General features: G+C 58.7%; 1 protein-coding gene across 4 annotated transcripts in view; it reads right to left on the bottom strand.

The window, feature by feature from the left end:
• DSCAML1 (DS cell adhesion molecule like 1) overlaps positions 1 to 17,598 on the bottom strand; it is a 98,622-nt gene that overhangs the window by 25,787 nt on the left and 55,237 nt on the right. For 2 of the 4 annotated variants that reach the window (XM_071449494.1, XM_071449495.1), the window contains exons 4-7: positions 3,827 to 3,973; positions 2,314 to 2,592; positions 1,357 to 1,632; positions 561 to 857 (exon numbers count right to left, since the gene is read on the bottom strand). In XM_071449494.1, coding sequence (XP_071305595.1) covers positions 561 to 857; positions 1,357 to 1,632; positions 2,314 to 2,592; positions 3,827 to 3,973 — 999 coding nt within the window. Of the gene's footprint in view, positions 1 to 560; positions 858 to 1,356; positions 1,633 to 2,313; positions 2,593 to 3,826; positions 3,974 to 17,598 lie in introns of those variants that run through there. The other 2 variants (XM_071449497.1, XM_071449496.1) reach the window with 2 other exon arrangements.

The following is a 17,598-nucleotide window of genomic DNA, read 5'->3' as shown; positions in this document are numbered from 1 at the left end:
GGCTTTTAGCAGACAAAGAAAATACAGACATGACAAATCAAAGCTCATTTTCCACGATTTCACGTGCTGCCTCATCATCGTTTGTCATGGAGATCCTGGTGCCACCGGGCGCGGTGGCTGCCAAGGAGTGGGGCTCCAGTAGGGAATGGGGGCAGCACAGGGGACCTGGGACACTTCTGGGCCTGCCACCTCCTTCTCCATGGTGGGGTCCCTCAAGGGGTGCCTGCCCGCCCTGTGCAGACCCCAAGGCAGGGTTTGGCAGAGTGAGAGTGGACCCCAATGTGGACGGTGCTGCCCTTTGACTCTGCAAAGCCAAGCTTCAGCTCTCCAAGCCTCTGGAATTGCTTCCCACTTTGTTAAACTCCCTGCTTTAGGCATCAGAGAAGCTCAACCCTGCAGGCGTGCGAGGAGTGTGACAGGGCTCAGGGGGTGAGGCTGGGGTAGCCAGGGGAAGAAGAGGGAGAGGCGAGGAGGAGCGATCAGCTGGGGAACAGAAGAACCAAAACCAAAAAAAAAGCCCAGTAAAAGTCCTATTCTGATATTTAAAAGTAGACAGGCACCTCTTACGTTTATTCGCGCTTGGTATTCGGCGCTGCCCACCGAGTTCCGCGCGGTGCACCGGTACACGCCGCCGTCCTTGATCTGCGGGCTGCTGACGTTCATGTGGCTGACGGTGGTGCCATCAGACATGGTGTACTGGTTGGAGCGGTGCCCGCTGTCCCGCGGGATGGGCTCGTCGTCCAGCGCCCAGGTGACGGTGGGTGGCGGGGCCCCCTTGGCGGCACACATCAGGGAGAACTGCTCCCCGGGGTTGACCACCTTCTCGCTGAAGGAGGAGACGATGCGGGGGGTCCCATCTGGGGGGCACCCAGCGGGACGGGGGTCAGGGAGCGGCAGCCACGGGCAGCAGCAGTCACCCGCCAGCAGGATGGCACTGAGCTCCCACCCCAGGTTCAGCCGGGACAGGAGCCCCGCTGGTGACACGTGCATGGCTGTGCTGGTGTCCCTGTGGCACGGAGATGCAGACAGGGGCGAGGGGACACGGATGCCAGCTTGAGGGGACACCTCCCTCAGCAGAGCCCATCCCTTATCCAAACGCTCGGTGGGCTGGATCAGGGAGGGCTGCCTAGCGAATGGGGTGCCCAGGGGCTGGGGATGGCAAGTCAACAATTCTTTTGGTCCTTCCCCATCCCAGCCATGCCGTGCCCCTGCAGACAGCACACAGGGCCCAGGAACAGGCTGGCAGCAGCCTCAGGACCCCCACCCCCGTGGGTCTCCCTGCCCCCCAGCCATGCACAAAGCATCCCCTCAGAGAGGGGCAGAGGAAGGAGTCCCCAGCCCGGGAAGCCAGCTCACCCTCCAGCGTGATGATGGAGAAGTCCTGTGCCGTCTGGGACTTGCGGGTGGCAAAGCACTGGTAGGCGCCGGAGTGGCTCTTCTGGGCGGCCGTGATGAGGAGGGTCTCGTTGCTGATGCCCCGGATGGAGATGTAGTCATCCACCGCCACCAGGTCCGTGTTGCGGTACCAGCGGATGACGTACTCGGGGGACCCGCTGAGGGCACAAGAGAGGATGACGGTGCTGCCGATGCCCGTTTTGAGCTTCTTTGGTGTGAGGGTCACACGCAGAGGGTCTGTGAGAGAGGGAGAGGCGTTGGCAGTGCCGCGGGAGGCGGCTCATCCCCGCTGAGCGCTCTCCGCTCCTCCTGCCCCGGCAGCGCCAGCCCGGCTGCGCTGTAAATGTCACTGCACAATGAGGCAGGTGGCCCTGCCACTGTCCCCGCTGCTGGCAGCCCCTGCTTTCAACAGCAGCTCCAGGCCCCCAGCAGGGGTACGCTGGGGAGGTGGCAGAATGGCTGGAAGAGGACGTGGTCCGTGTGACAGGCACAGTGCTGGGCTGGGGACACACCAGGCTGGCTCTCAGCAGGCTGATGATGCCCGGCTGGCACCGTGCTCCAGGTAAGGCAGGCACAGTGCCTCTGGTACTGCCAGGATCCCGGTGACAGGAGGAACCCCCAGGAAAACAGCACGTGATGAATACTTGGCCTGCCCAGATGGTATTTACTGTTTGGCTAGAGCTTATTTTATGTAAATCGACATAAATTTTATGTAAATCAACAAAGCAAAGCACAGAAGCACCCAACACATCGGACATGTGCAAGACAGTGGCTTCCAGCGAGCCAAACACTGTGCCAAAACACAAGGCTGTTGTTTATACAGCTGTATAAACCTCTAAAGCTGAATACTGATCAAGGCTTTGCGTGTCAGAAGGCAGCAGGACTGAGCCCCCCACCGCTCCTCCCGCCGGCTCTCACCTATGACCGTGAGGGTCCCCGTGACCTCTGCGGAGCCGAAGGTGTTGGTCACCTCGCAGATGTAGGTGCCGCTGTCCTCCACGCGCAGGTCGCTGATGGTCAGCCCCGTGATGCGCTTGCTCCAGCGGCTGTCGGCGGGGAGCGGCCGCCCGTCCTTGATCCACCGCACGGCCGGGTTGGGGTAGCCCGAGGCGATGCAGGGCAGCTCCACCAGCCGGCCCGCCTTCACCTCCCGGGACTGGAAGCTGTCTAACATGGTGGGGATGGACTCCGCCGGGTCTGGGTTGGGAGAGGAACTGGGCTCACCCGGGGAAGAGGAGGAAGGGAGGTGTCTCAGGGACACTGGGATGGTGACACCGCGCCCAGCCAGCACCATCCACGAGAGACTGGCTCTCCCCACTCCCCCGAGCTGCTGGCTCTGCCACAGAGGAGTGCAGGATGCACCCCGTTATCCTTGCTGAGCACGGGGTGCCCTGTCCCACCCGGCCAGCGCAGCCCTTGGCAGCCAGGACAGCAGGCTGAGGTGGGAGGAAAACCACATCCTAAATAGCTGATGGGAGGAATAAACTCAGCATCGGAGGAATTACTCAAGGTGACACCTAATTGGTGCAAAATACACAAATTTTGTGGCACATTTCAAAATTTACAAGCAAAAGGGCCCATCAGGCAGCTGGGAAAGTAGAAAATTAATCACTAAGTCTCAGGCGTGAAATTAAATTCCAGGGGAAAGAAACCTCTTTCATTACTCCCAAGCAGAAGTAAAACGCCGTGACGTGTAAATAATGACAGCGACCGGGAGGGGACCGGGCCAGATCGGAGCGCTCGGATTGGGGTGATCCCCCCGGGACGCCCAGGCACCGCCGGGACGCGCGGCAGGACGGGCACGGCTGGAGCCCGGCTCCCCGAGAGGCGAGATTCGGCAAGGCCCGCATCTCTTCCGTGCCCTCCGGGGGTTAATTCGAGGAGCCGGTGCGGGAGCACCCGAGGATGGGAGCAGCATATGGCAGGGAGCGGGCGCGCCGCGCCGAGCGGCTGCAGCCGGGCGAACTCCCTCCCTCCCTCCCTCCCTGCCGAGCGGAGTAATTTGGGCAGTGAGCGGAGCCGGGAGCGCCCCGAGACACCCGGCACTCCGGACTGCACTGCCTCCGCCGCAGTATCGCTTGCATGTTCGTCACATCGCGTCAGGCTGCTCACATCGCGGGCTGTCACATCGCATCGCCGCCCGCCCCGTCGCCTCCCGCTCGGGGTGACGCGCGGCACCGCCACCGCCGCGCCCGGCCAGCCTGGGGGCTGCGGGCTGGGGGCACGGCCCGGCCACTGCCGGAGCCCCGCGCTGCCCCCACGGCCCCTCCCGCCCCGCACCGGGACGTCCCCGGGCTGCGGGGACCCGAGGCGGCGATGCCAGCGCTCCCTGTGCGGGGCGGCAAGAAGGGGAGGGGGCAGCGGGCAGGGCTGGGCCCCCTCCGGGCACGGGGCCCGCCCCCCGCCCACGCCGGCAGCCGCACGGGCTCACCTGAGACGGAGAGGCGGGCGCCGTTGCTCTGCCGCGTCTCCCCGCTGTACTTGTGCTTGGTGATACACCTGTAGGTGGACAAGGCATCTTCCTTCTGCACGTCCGATATGTACAAACCTCCATAAGAAGTAATAAAAAACCTATTTTCTGGAGACACAAAGGGAGGAGAAGAGTGAGCGAGCCTCCCCTGGCCCCAGACTAAGCACCCGGGTCAGGCAGAGCCCCTGCACTCCGAGCCGGCACCGGAGCTGTGGCAGAGAAAGACGGACCCTGCTCCACCTCCCTGCACCCTCACCACATCGGGGTGCAGCTCTGGCTGAAGTTTCGGGCAGGCTGCTGAAGTTTGGTGAGCCACAGGAACCTCGTGTGTGCAACAGCAGCCCCGGCGTTTGTGGGCACCGCCTCCCTTCATCACTCCCCCTGGGCGAGCACACACACACACCCAGGTGTAAGCACACACACCCAGGTGTAAGCACACACACCCAGGTGTAAGCACACACAAACACACACCCAGGTGTAAGCACACACACCCAGGTGTAAGCACACACACCTGCCCCGGTGTAAGCACACACACCCAGGTGTAAGCACACACACACACCCGGGTGTAAGCACACACACACACCCGGGTGTAAGCACACACACCCAGGTGTAAGCACACACACCTGCCCCGGTGTAAGCACACACACCCAGGTGTAAGCACACACACACACCCGGGTGTAAGCACACACACCCAGGTGTAAGCACACACACCCGCCCGGGTGTAAGGACACACACACAGGTGTAAGCACACACACCCGCCCGGGTGTAAGCACACATACCCAGGTGTAAGCACACACACCCAGGTGTAAGTACACACACCCGGGTGTAAGCACACACACACACACCCAGGTGTAAGTACACACACCCGCCCGGGTGTAAAGGTGGCTCTGGGTGTCTCCACACGCCCCTGGGCCCGCAGGGCTCGGGCTCGGGCGGGCCGTGGCTGCAGAGGGGGAGCGGGGCGGGTGGCACAGCCCCGGCACACGCTGCTCCGCCGCCGTGCCACGCGCTCCATGGCAACGCGGCAATTAAAAGTGAATCCGTCCCGCTGAGTTAATAATTAGCTTAACTTACTTAGAATCGTGTGAAAACAAATAAGGGCTTGAGCTGATGTTGGAGCCCCGGAGGAGGGTGGCGGGAGAGCAGCCCCCTCAGGCCAGCTGGTTTTGGAGCCTGGCACAGGGGGAAGGAGTCTTTGGCTGGCTCCTGACCCCTGTAATTCATCATGAATTATAACAGTAATTAACACCAATAGAAAGGCCTGTGTAGTGGCTACATGGAGAGCAGGATAAGCTGAGGCTCTGGAGAGGCTCCCTGCCTACCTGGAAACACTTTGCCCTGCCCCTCCGTGCCAAGCAAGGCTTTCACCCCCAGCTCTGTGGGGCTCTGGGGTTTATTCCAGCGCCAGTCTCAGCTGGGATGGGATGCTCCATCTGCTCGGCTGCACCGTGCTGCCAGCCAAACCACCCCCTACCAAACCCCACGGCTGCAGAAGGTAATTTAGTGCAGCTGAATGCTCAGAGTGAAAACCTTTAAACCCAGCCTGTAAATCAGCAACATCTGCAAACGGCTCCCTCAAGCCCTGCACAACGCCTGCTAAGCCAGGATCTAGCTGATGAGGCCAAACAACTGTTTCTACTTCCAGCACCTTTTGGAAGCACCTGGGTAGTCTCAATTTAGGCAAGAAGAAAGCTCCATGGTCAAACTCAGGAGTGCAGAGTAAGCACGAGTGACAGAGGATGAGAGGCAAATGCTCCCAGAGCACTCTGGCTCCCACAGCCTGGGCAGGACCCCAGGCCCAATTCCCTGCAAATTCTGCAGGTGACAGAGCAGCAGAAAGCAGGGATCCTCACCCAGGGAACCAGGGAGTGTCCCTGGCACAAGCCAAGGCAATGGCAGTGCCGGGCTGTGCTGGCATTGGCATCACCATTGCAGCCGTGGCTCAGCCAGATGCGAGTGTTTGACTCCAACTGCTCCACACAAGGCAGTGAGGGACTCCAAACAGCACAGAAACAGCAAACAATTAATCACAATGCCAGTCAGCTGTGGCTAACAGAGGCACAGGCGCTGCCAGGCTGGCACCCCGTGCTGATGCTCCCTGGGAGCACGAGCAGCAGCCCCAGCCCCAGGAGCTGCCATCCCCACACCCGCAGCAGCACCCCTGGGACTCCATCCCTTCACCAGCCCAACGCTCAGCCCAAAGCTCCGTGCCGTGGCTGTCGGCCCCAGCATGGCAGCACATGCCCCGCAGGCTGGCACCGGCGGTGCAGGACTCGGGGATTTGGGCTCCACCGCCAGCGGGAGCCGCCCCGGGCTCTGTGCGACCCCCGCGGAAGGGCCGGGGGAGTGGTCCCACAGCAGCGCAATAAGATGCAAATCAAACATTAATTTTTCATCTCCCATCAAACCAGTAAGCGGAGAGCATCGGCTGCACTGGAGTTTGAGATGGGGGGAGCCGGTTTCCATGGAAACGGGGCTGTATTTTGCGAAGTGCTGGCAGCCCCAGCCCACACCCTCACACGCGGCCGTGCCTGGGGATCCACAGCCCTGCGCTGCCGTGCTCCGGGCTGGGAACAAAGCCTGGTGCCCGGGATCCAGGCTCTGCATGGGGCTCCAGCCACAGCAACTTCCCCGGGGACAGGAACGGGCAGAAACCCGGCGGGTTTAGCATCCACATCCCCACCGTGGAGCGACAGGAGGCATCTGCCTCTCGCACGGTGTGGTGACACTGTTCCATCACGTGTGAGATCCACCCAAGCTGACAGCACAGCTTCCTTCCACAGCTTCCTTTGCCTTTTCTCTTTTTTTTTTTTTTTTTTTCCTGGGAGGGGACAAGTGCCTCTGTCGAGGAACGTTCTGCTGGCTCAGGGGAGATGCTCGGGGGGCTGTAACTGATGTGACAGCTCCAACAGACCTCACCCAAGTGACTTATTGCTGAGTTTGCCAGGCAGATTAACGTCGCAGGGCTCCAAACAAAATCAGATCTCTCTGCCCGCCAGGAGGTGGAAAGGCTTTACAGGAAGCAGAGGATTAAGCGCGTCTGTGGTCAGGCTGATGCACCTCTAATTACTCTTCCAGCTAGACCTGAGCTGCTACCTTTGGAGATACCAAAGCCCTTGGATCAAACCAAGATCCCAGCACGAGCTGAATTCCACCTAAATTCCCAGGACCTGGCCCCTCACCTGGGGAAAGCATTAGGGTGAGAGGGGGGCTCTCCTGCGTGGTCTCACTGAGTACACACACACCTCTCCCACACCCAGCTGCCAGTGGTGGCCCTGAAACCCCAGCATCATTCCCAAGGGGCTCCCAATTCCAAGAGAAAGATTACAGCCAGTGCAGGTTACCAGCTCCTGCTCAATCCAATATAGATTTATCAAAACAACGGGGTCAGGGCTGCAGGAGGGAGCACGTTCAGAGTTCATAAGACTAATGAGATAACTTTCCCCTGGTACTGCTGCAGAATCAATAGGTGCCAGCGTTTATGAATTAGCCATACTCGGAGCATGAGCATCTCAAGGCATCCCAAACAAATCCAATAAGTGTTTGCTGCTATTTGCGGCCACGTTTAAAGTGACAAACGCCTCCCGGGGGGAAGGCATGGAGGGGGAAGCCCCAAAGAGCAAAGCCTGTAATTTTCCAGCGCTGCCACAGTGGCACTTTTCTGCTGTGGCTGCTGCTCCAGGATGCCGTTTGCCCGGCATGGAGCTCGCCTGGGGACAAGGAACATCCACAGCAAACCCAGCCAGGATGGGAACTCCTGCCCGCCCGTGATCACCGCCTCCCTCCCGGGGACAGCCCAGCCCTGGGACCAGCGCCCAGCAGGGCAGGGGACACGGGCACAGGAGGGGGCTGGCATCGGTGCCCATGCACCAGAGCTGCCTTTCATCTCAGCAGGCTGAGCCCAGCTCGTGCCACAGCAAATGCTGAGAGCAGAGGGGGCCTGGGCCGGGCACTGAGATTAAAGCTCCCTGCATCCCTCCCCGGCGGAGATGTTAAAGAGCTGAGCCCGATGTGAGCTGAGCCCGATGCAAATTTCATAGGACCTGCACAAATCTGACAGATTTATTTACGTGTTTGCCTGCCGTGGGGATGCCACGGGAGCTGCAGGGCCGTCGCTGTTCCCAGCCCTGCCAAAGGCAGAGGAGCTCTCCGGCAGAGCCGGGGCAGCAGAGCTGGGAGCTCAGCCAAAGGTTCCCACCTGGAGGAGTCCCGGGCATTTGTAACGCGAGTGGCGCCAGCTGAGCCCGCAGCTCGGGCTCCTCCTCATCCTCCTCTCCTCCTCATCCTCCCCCAGGGGCAGTGCCCCTTTTCCCTTTTCCCGATGGTTTCTGCGGGAGTCAGGGCAGAGGGAACAGCAGAGGAGGGGTGGAAATCGGGCAGTCGTGACGGTCTCTCCACCTCCCCTCCCTAATCTCCTTAATAAGCGTGGCTCCATCTCCTCCCGTTCCAGGATTAACACCCATCTCTCATTCTCCTCCCGCAACAAGATTTTATTTCTAATTACGCTGTAATAAAACTGGGCGCGCTCCCAGGGCTCCTTCCAAATGACTTGTCGACACTCGGCGAGATTGAATCCTACTCGGGCCGTTTCCGGCACCTCTGCCGGCTGCTCATTAGGCATGCATGAGGGAGAGGGCTTAAGAACAGAATTACATTTAAATGGCTTTTCTGAGAGGGAGACGTGAAACAGGAGAAGAAAAAGCAGGAAAGGTTTACGAGGAGGGTGTCACTGTCACCTCCGTGTCACACTGCTGTCCAGCAGCTGTTTGTGCCCCGCTCCTGGGGCTCTGGGGCTCTGACAAACCAAAAAATCCAAGAGGAAACACTGGAGGGGATTTCTGAGCATCCAGTTTTTGCAACAGGATGGCAACCAGGGACATGTGTCACTGACCACTGCCACCCTGCCCTGGGGGTGCCCAGGACACTGCACAGCGGCTGCTGTGCTAGTGGAGAGGTTTTCCAGCAAAACCAGGGATTTTCTTCTCAGGCCGTAGGAAAACACACACCAGAACAAATGATGGGCATCATCAGGAGCTGGCACTGCCAATCCTGCATCCTGAGCAGCCAGCACGTGGCTGCAGTGGAGCACCGTGAGCACCGCGTTTCCCTGATGCTTTCCACACCGCGTTTCCCTGATGTTTCCACACCGTGTTTCCCTGATGCTTTCCACACCGTGTTTCCCTGATGTTTTCCACACCGTGTTTCCCTGATGTTTTCCACACCGTGTTTCCCTGATGCTTTCCACACCGTGTTTCCCTGATGTTTCTCACACCGCGTTTCCCTGATGTTTCCACACCGTGTTTCCCTGATGCTTTCCACACCGCGTTTCCCTGATGTTTTCCACACCGTGTTTCCCTGATGTTTTCCACACCGTTTTTCCCTGATGTTTTCCATCCTCACCGGACTCACTGGCAGCGGGCAGCCTCTGCTGCCTCCCAGATCCAGGCTCACGAGTCGGCAAAATTGGGCAAACAGATGTTAGGAAAGATCTCTCTCTATTAGCTGCCTCGGAAGTGAGGTATCCTGCAGGGCTGGCAGGAGTTATTAAATCAGGAGTCATTATTTACCCAAGGGCCAGTCTTGCGAGTCATGTTCCTAGAAGTAAATCCGGAATTATGCTGCCCACGGAAATGGATTCACACGGGTGTGAGGGAGAGCACAGTTTGCCTCTCCGGGTTTTGATCCACCTCTGAGTCACCGGAGCGCTTGGCAGCGAAACCCAGCAGTGTTTGGGGACACTTGGGTTTGTTTGCGTAAGCGACTTTGGGAGTGGCACACTTTCACCGAACCAGAGCAGCAGGAGGAGGAGGAAGAGGAGGAGGAGGAGGAGGAGGAATCCCCTGGTGGGGACCACGGTGCCGGGGCTTGCCCATGGAGCAGCCCCTGTCACCAGCCACGCTGGCAGTGCCAAAGGAGGAGGAATTAATCTCCCGAGGTGGTCCGGAGCCGCCTAATACCGGCAGAAAATTACAGAACAGGATGAAGAGCATTACAAAATGAATAGGAGGGGACTAGAGATTTCCATGGCTAATCCTGTTAACGAGACAATTTCTTATCAAACTCATTATGTGGTGGAAAGCAGCGGGGAGGGAGGGGCTGGGCAGGGAAGCTGGGGAGGGGGAGGCGATGCCAGGCAAAGGCAAAAGGCAAAAGGCAAAAGGCAAAAGGCAAAAGGCAAAAGGGAAAAGGCATTCCCGGAGCATCGGGACACCGGCAGCGGAGCGGGGCAGCTCCGAGCCCGGCTCACCCCGCTGCACCACAGCCAGGGTTGTATTTCTATTTCCGAGCGGAGCTGAGCATTGCTAGAGTGACATTTAGCACAAAACAGTGCCGTCTGCTCCGGCTCCTTCAGCAGCCCTCTCCCAGCGCTGAGCTGCAGCGAGCTGGGATTACGGCAGGCATAAAAACGTATAAAATCCACCAAGAGAACATTCAATTCAAAACGGGATTTTTGGAGCGCCGTTTTTTTCTTTTTTCTTTCTTTTTTTTTTTTTTTATTTTTTTAAACCTCCTGTTACGACGAGTCTCGTTTTCCTGGAGGAAGCCAAAGTAAACGCTGCGGTCCCCAGGCTGGACCTGTGTGCCCAGCCCAGGGTGCCGGGGAGCTGGGCAGGGGCTGTGCCCGCGGCCCCTCCGTGCTCATTCCCTCATCCCGCATCCCGCATCCCGCATCCCGCATCCCGCATCCCGCTCAGCCACGCACCAGCACAGCTGAGCAGCCTGGCGTGGAAAAACGCGGCTGTGGCTGAGTGATTCCCAAAAATCCTCGCCAGCCCCTCCATCCCCTGCCCCCGAGAATCAAGGGGGGGAGTGGGGGCTTCGCCGCTACTTTGTGCGCAGCATTTAATTTTCTTTTTTTTATTTTTTTTTTCATTTTTTCATTTGCTATTTAAAAAACCGCGGAACTAGTCAGATTTCATGCTAATGAGGAGAAAATCTGGATCGAGGACTGTGCAAAAATTTGCATCTCAAAGAGGAAAACAGGAAGTCGCTAAGAAAGGAAATTCCACGCAGAGGTAGCGGGTATGGCCATAATTAGGCTAATGCTGCCTGTGTTCTGTCAGCTCGCTTCCATCAGCCCCGGGCTGGCAGGGGACAGCAGACCTCCCTGCCACCACGCCGTGTTCCCTGCCACGGCTGCCAGCCCCGAGAGGGATGCGGAGGGATGCTGGGCACCAGGCTGGCACTGCGGGACGGAGGATGGCACGGGAGGGAGGATGGCACGGGAGGGAGGATGGCATGGGAGGGAGGATGGGATGGGAGGGAGAATGGGATGGGATGGAGGATGGCACGGGAGGGAGGATGGGATGGGATCGAGGATGGGATGGGATGGAGGATGGGATGGGATCGAGGATGGCACGGGAAGGAGGATGGGATGGGAGGGAGAATGGGATGGGATGGAGGATGGGATGGGATGGAGGATGGGATGGGATGGAGGATGGCACAGGATGGAAGATGGCAGGGATGGAGGATGGTGTGGGATGGATGGCACAGGATGCAGGATGTCATGGAATCGAGCACGGAACAGGGAGTGTGGTGGCCACAGTGCCCTGGGCAGGATGGCTCACAAAGAATCTGGAGATTCTCTGACAGCACCTCCAAGGCCATGGCACTGCCCACAGCCAAAGGGAGAAACCCCCACGACCCCAGCCCCATATGCCCAGCCCCATCCAGGTGAGCCCAGCCCCAGGTGCCCAGCCCAAGGCAGGAGAACCCAGCCCCAGGTGCCCAGCCCCAGCCAGGTGAACCCAGCCCCAGGTGCCCAGCCCCAGCCAGGTGAACCCAGCCCCACCGCCTGCCTCAGCACACAATGAGCCGTCGCTGTCCCCCATCTTGAGAGGGGCTGATTTGCAGTTTTGCATCAATTTTCCTCTGTTTTTTTAATTGGGTTTTGCTGCCGCTGCAGACATTACTGTGCAAACAATTCTGAGTGGCTCGAACCAAGATATTTGCTCATAAAAATCCATCACCGGCGCTGAGAATGACAGAAATGGAAAATGCCTAATGAAAACAAAGGGGAAAACAACAGGTACCCTGGTCCTCCGCCATCCATCACCAACCTTGGATTATTGATGGGAGGGGGAAAAAATTCTCCCATCTGCAATCAAATCTTGAGAAATCTTGAAAAGCCAAACACCACATAGGCGGAAATTCTTTGCCCCCACTTCAGTCTGCAGGAGTTTCGCCATAATTATAATAAGAGTGAGGCTGCTGGATAACATGAGAATTATTTTCCCCACTTACATTGTCAAATGATCATTTTGCCCTGCAGTGAAATCTCAATAATTATAATGCCGAACCGTGAAAGAACAAAGAAATAAAAAAAGCAGTGTTTTCTTCCAGGGAGCGGGGGGAGGGGGGAGCCGCCATTGCAGAACTCAGAGTGCATCCTTCCTCTAATTATCCTTTCCAGGGCTCTGCATCCCTCACCCTTTCCCCACGGCCTGAGCCCCCCGTAACTCCCTCAGCTGGAGGGGCCTGTGTGGATGGGAGCAGCCCAGTGCGGCAGAGCTTCCCCACTGAGGAGAGAAGGGGGAGCATGGTGTGGGCTCCCCCCAGCCCCAGTGCCAGCCCCAGCCCTGCCAGGAGCTCCCCTCAGTGCTGCCCACGGGGTGCAGGGGCTGCCGTGGCCAAGCCAGCCGTGGCTCAGCATCCCTTCACACCCATCCCAACACCGACAGCCCCCGGGCAGGGGAGAAGCAAGGAGAGAGGAGAGAAAGGGGACAGAAAGCAGAGGGGGGCGTGGGGGGGTAAAGGAGGCGAACAAGAAAAACAAGACGACAGAACGCTTGCTCCACAGCCCTCGGCTAAATTACAAACCAGTTTACTGAGGTGGAAAGCTGCAGTGAGCTGAGGAGGAATATGTGGAAACCATCTGCAGATTTAAAAATAATCTATTTTACGATCACCCTCGAACATATTCTTTTGCAGAAACCAAATAGGATTTGTTGTTGTTGTTTTGTGCAAACTGTTAGGGAAAAATTACTAGAAACATGCAGGGGGTTTTGCCTTCTTGAGTACTGAGAGGCTAAATATGCCCTTCCTTATGTTTAGAATAGTAACAGTCATCTTAAAATTAACTTGGTCTGCATCAGAGCTTAAAACAGTTGCAATTCAGAGCCTGCAAAAGCAGGACAAACCTGTGCTGGGATATCTAGCGCTTGGAGCTGACAGATGTCTTCCTACATACAGTAAATATAGGTCGTCTTTTCCTACCCAGAGAACTGTAGATCTTAATTAACCAGGCCACTAGCAGCATATGTAATGATTTTTTTCAGCTTGCTAAGTAAACCCTCCCGTGATGAGAGGGAAGGGAAATGAGAGGCACGTGAGAGGGACCCCCTCTCTGTGTGCCGCGGTCAGCGCAGCCCTCGCGCCGCTGTTATTTCACGCTATAAAATCTGGCTAACGAGATGGGAAGGGTGTGCAGTGCCACATCCCCCTGCCTGTGTGCAGCCCAACAGTGCCCAGCCAGCCCTGAGCCTGAGCCCTGAGCCCTGATCCTGAGCGTGAGCCTGAGCCCTGGGCCTGAGCCTGAGCCTGAGCCCTGAGCCTGAGCCCTGAGCCTGATCCTGAGCCCTGGGCCTGAGCCTGATCCTGAGCCCTGGGCCTGAGCCTGATCCTGAGCCCTGGGCCTGAGCCTGAGCCTGAGCCCTGAGCCTGAGCCTGATCCTGAGCCTGAGCCGGAGCCTGAGCCCTGAGCCCTGAGCCTGAGCCCTGAGCCTGAGCCCTGAGCCTGAACCTGAGCCCAGCTCGGCTGGCAGGGGCTCCGCAGACTAAACCGCGCTTCACCTCCTAAACCACTCCTGGATTAAATTATCCCTGGGCTCAGAGGCAAATGAGCTAATGAAATTCATGCTGCATTATGATAAAGTCGTGCCCAGCCCTCGTGGAGGGGCAGTGGGCACTGGGGTGGGTGAGGGCAGGTGGCAGAGCCTGTCACCCCCAGGCACAGTGGCCCTGTCACCCCCAGGCACAGTGACCCTGTCACCCCCGGGCACAGTGGCCCTGTCACCCCCAGGCACAGTGGCCCTGTCACCCCCAGGCACAGCGGCCCTGTCACCCCCAGGCACAGTGACCCTGTCACCCCCAGTCACAGCAGCCCTGTCACCCCCAGGCACAGTGGCCCTGTCACCCCTGGGCACAGTGTCCCTGTGCTCAGGGCTGAGCCTGGGCTGGCCACATCCCAGCCCTGGCCTAGAGGAAGGCCAGAGTTGGGTGAAGTTTTACCAGACCCTGCCTGAACGAGTGCACCCAGTGAGCCCCTGCCCTCCCAGCAGCTCTCACACGCAGGGTGCTCTGAACTGGTTTTTAAAACCACTGGATTGGGAGGAAGGGAGAGCAGAGCCCACATCCTCACACACTCTGTGTTCCTACAGCCAGAAGTGTGCCTGGCTGGGCAAGGACAGCACACAGAGCTCTGTAAAGGGCAGGACTGGTGCAGGCTCCCCAGAAAAAAGCTATCCAGAGACTGCTGGAAGGAGTCAAGGTCAGAAACTCTCTGTGCAATGTGGAAAACTGCAAGAGAGCTGCGCATCACTGCCCTGCACCGGCTCTGAAAGAATCCTGCCGAAGCCGAGGCCTTGTTTTGATCTGATGAGAGAACCCAAAAGCCTCCCAAAAGCAGCTGTGTCACCTGAAGCTCGGGGGTGAAGCGGGACGGTGCCGTTCGCTGCTGGTCCCACGTGTCCGGGCACGGTGCCTCCCATCCCCTCCTCCCCTCCCTGCTGCTCGCTGGGGAAAAAAATTCAGCGAGCGCGACTGGAACAAAGAGTAGAACTTCCTCCCTGCTCATTAGTGCTGGAAAAGCAACAGAAAAAAAATCCCCAGGACATAACCTCCTCTTCAGCTCTGAAGTCTGAGCGGCTTGGAGAGGGTGGTTGGATTTATCCTTTGCCTTTCACCTTGCTGGAGTCAGCCTGCACGCTTTGATTGTGGAGGCTCAGAGAGGAGCCCACGCCGAGGAGGGGACCCCAGACCCACTCACCTGGCTCTGCACAGCCACAGATTCCTGCCACTTTATAGATATCAGCGATTCCCCCAGCAGCTGCTGCCTTGGAGGCTGGAGGCAGCTTGGCACAGCTCACAGTGACCCTCCCCAGCCCCTGGGACACTCTGCTCCTTCCTCCCTGTCTCCCACCCTCCAAAGGGGGCGATTCCAGAAGAAAACCACTTCTCCTTGTGTTCCCTGCAGCCAGGAGCGCTCACGGGGCTGGTGGCAGTGTGGGGTGGGACGGGGACATCCCTGCTCTCACCTCCCACCAGCGAGCAGCAAACACTGACTGAAGTGTGTGTGAGCATCCCTTTGGAAAGGGCCAGAAGGGAGCGAGGTCCCTGCAGCCACAAAAGCCACCAGCATGCCGCCACAAGCCCTCCTCCATTCCCTCCCATTCTCCAGACCTGCAAAGGTTCAGAGGGAGCTGGGGAGCTGCACAGGTTCCCGGGGGGAAACAACCCTGGTGTTCCACCAGAGCCAGGGCACAAATCCCTGCAGAGCATCTGCCAGGGCAGGGGCTGCACGGGCAGCTGGCAGCAGGAGCAGCCCCCTCTGCACCACACATGATCCCCTGCAGCTTATCAATAATTATTAAGACAAGGCAAATGGATGCTGACCTAGTTAGATGTTCAAGAAGAAAAGCAGCCCCGGTGGCTTTGTTTAGCAACCTGGCAGTCCTGATGGAGGCAGGCCTGGCACAGACCCTTCCCATCAAAATAATTCCCTCCTGGCATCAGGGAGCCTCTGGGCATTGTGAGGAACAGTTGAGGCTTCAAAGCCAGCAGGGAAGCACTCAGAGAGTTCACAACGTGACCTCAAAACCATTCTGGGCCAGAAGAATTGGTGAGGTGCTGTGGGATGCAGCACAACCCCCTGGACCAGCTCTGAGCAGCTCCTTGGACACCACAGGCACAGGGAACAGAGATCCTGTGTCCTCCTGACCCTGACACAACATCCCTGAGCTCGACTTTGGCAATCCAGCCCTGCAGTCAGGTGTGATTTCCTAGCAACGAGCAGCGCGGGGCTGGGGCAGCTCACCAGGAGAGCAGCGGCCTCTGCATGACTCCAAGCCCTCAAATGAGGTGAGATCCTGTCACACCATGCTGTCACCTGCCTCCCAGGAGTTCAGGGGACACAGGGGCTGCCCTGGCTCCCTGCACTGCTCCTGGCCTGTTCAGGGCTAGTCTGGAGAAAACACGGAGCAGAACATGAGGGCTTGGCACCCTTGGGTATTGTCAGCAGGATGATCATTGGTTTTGGAGGGGGAATATCCATTTGTCACTACGGTGGCACAGACATGCACACAGCCCTCCTGCTGTAATTCTCTCAGTTTGGGGTGATCAGGGAGAGCTGGGACCCTGTAACTGTCCTGTGCCTCAGAAGGGTGACCTGCATCTCACTCCCTGTGTCACGGTTTATGTGAGACTCGAGCTCGCTGTGTGCTGCTCCTGCCTCCTCTGCCTCCCTGCAGTGCCATTCAGGATGAATTCCCCTCATCTCGTGCAAGCTCTGAAGGCTCTGGGGGTGCCCCAGAGCTGCCAGGTCGGAGCAGGGCTCAGGGCAAGGGACACGGGGACAGAGGGGACACTGCCACTGCCGGCCTGGGGGACACCTCCTCAGCCCCTGGCCTCCTGCCCAGGGCTCCCTCCTGCTCTGCACGCTCCAGTGGTGCCTTTACAGCACTGGCTGTGCCAGGACAGCCCCAGGCCTCAGTGCCAGCTCCAGCAGGCGCGGCTGGGCTCGGGGACAGGCAGCCCAGCCCAGGGAGCCACCACGGCTGGGTCCCCTCGGAGGGCAGGCACAGGAGGGAGCAGGGGACATGGAGGTACAAAGGGACAGGGTGGCATGGGCTGGGGAGTGCCTCCCTGGCTGGCACACAGCATCCAGCCTCCTGTGCCCAGCTCCAGAGGTGACAGAACCCCATGGGCACAGCCCCAGCCTCACATGCCCAGCTCCAAAGGTGACAGACCCCATGGGCACAGCCTCACATGCCCAGCTCCAAAGGTGACAGAATCCCCTGGGTACAGCCCCAGCCTCCCATGCCCAGCTCCAGAGGTGACAGAATCCCATGGCACAGCCCTTCTGTCCAGGGCAGGCCCCCAGATCTCCCCCATCAGCAGCCTGGGAACGCTCAGCACTTCTCCCCAGCCCGGTCCCTCTGTCCCTGCAGCGCTGCAGCCAGGTCCCGCCTCCGAGTGCCTCTCCAAAGTGACTGGATGGAAATGATTCCTCCCTTTCAGCTGCTATTGAAGCCTCGCTGGCCGCCGCTCCGCTCCGAGCAGCTGCTGCTGCCTCGCACACGCGGGAAGGGCGGGACCGGGGTGATTTTGGGAGCCAGGAGGGGCCACTGCAGCATCCAGCACAGGCACACAAAGAAACTCCTCATCAGCAGCGTGAGGAAGGCAGCCCAGCTTTCCTGCAGGAGCTTTCACTGCAAAAGGCTGAGCTGTCCCAGGGAGGGTGACACGGGGACAGTGGCACAGGCCAGGCCAGGGATGTCCTCACTGACAGACATGGGTGGGTGCACAGGCTGGAGCAGCAGGGCCAGCACCCAGCCAGTTCACACATGTTTTATTCATAAAAACACCGCAAAGTTCACGTGCCTTCACTAATTACTCAACCTGCTCCTCTGTCAGGTGAATAATGAGGGGAAAAATAATCAGCAATTTGTTCAAAACCACATGGAGAAATTCCGAGTGCGTTGTGGCAGGGCTGTGCTCTGCATGCTGAAACCTGG

The sequence above is a fragment of the Agelaius tricolor genome, unplaced genomic scaffold, assembly GCF_023055355.1.
Source record: "Agelaius tricolor isolate 1412-34295 unplaced genomic scaffold, bAgeTri1.0.p SCAF_29, whole genome shotgun sequence".
NCBI lineage: Eukaryota > Metazoa > Chordata > Aves > Passeriformes > Icteridae > Agelaius > Agelaius tricolor.
Note: the sequence above shows the minus strand (reverse complement) of the source record. Positions and strands in the feature narration are given on the sequence as shown.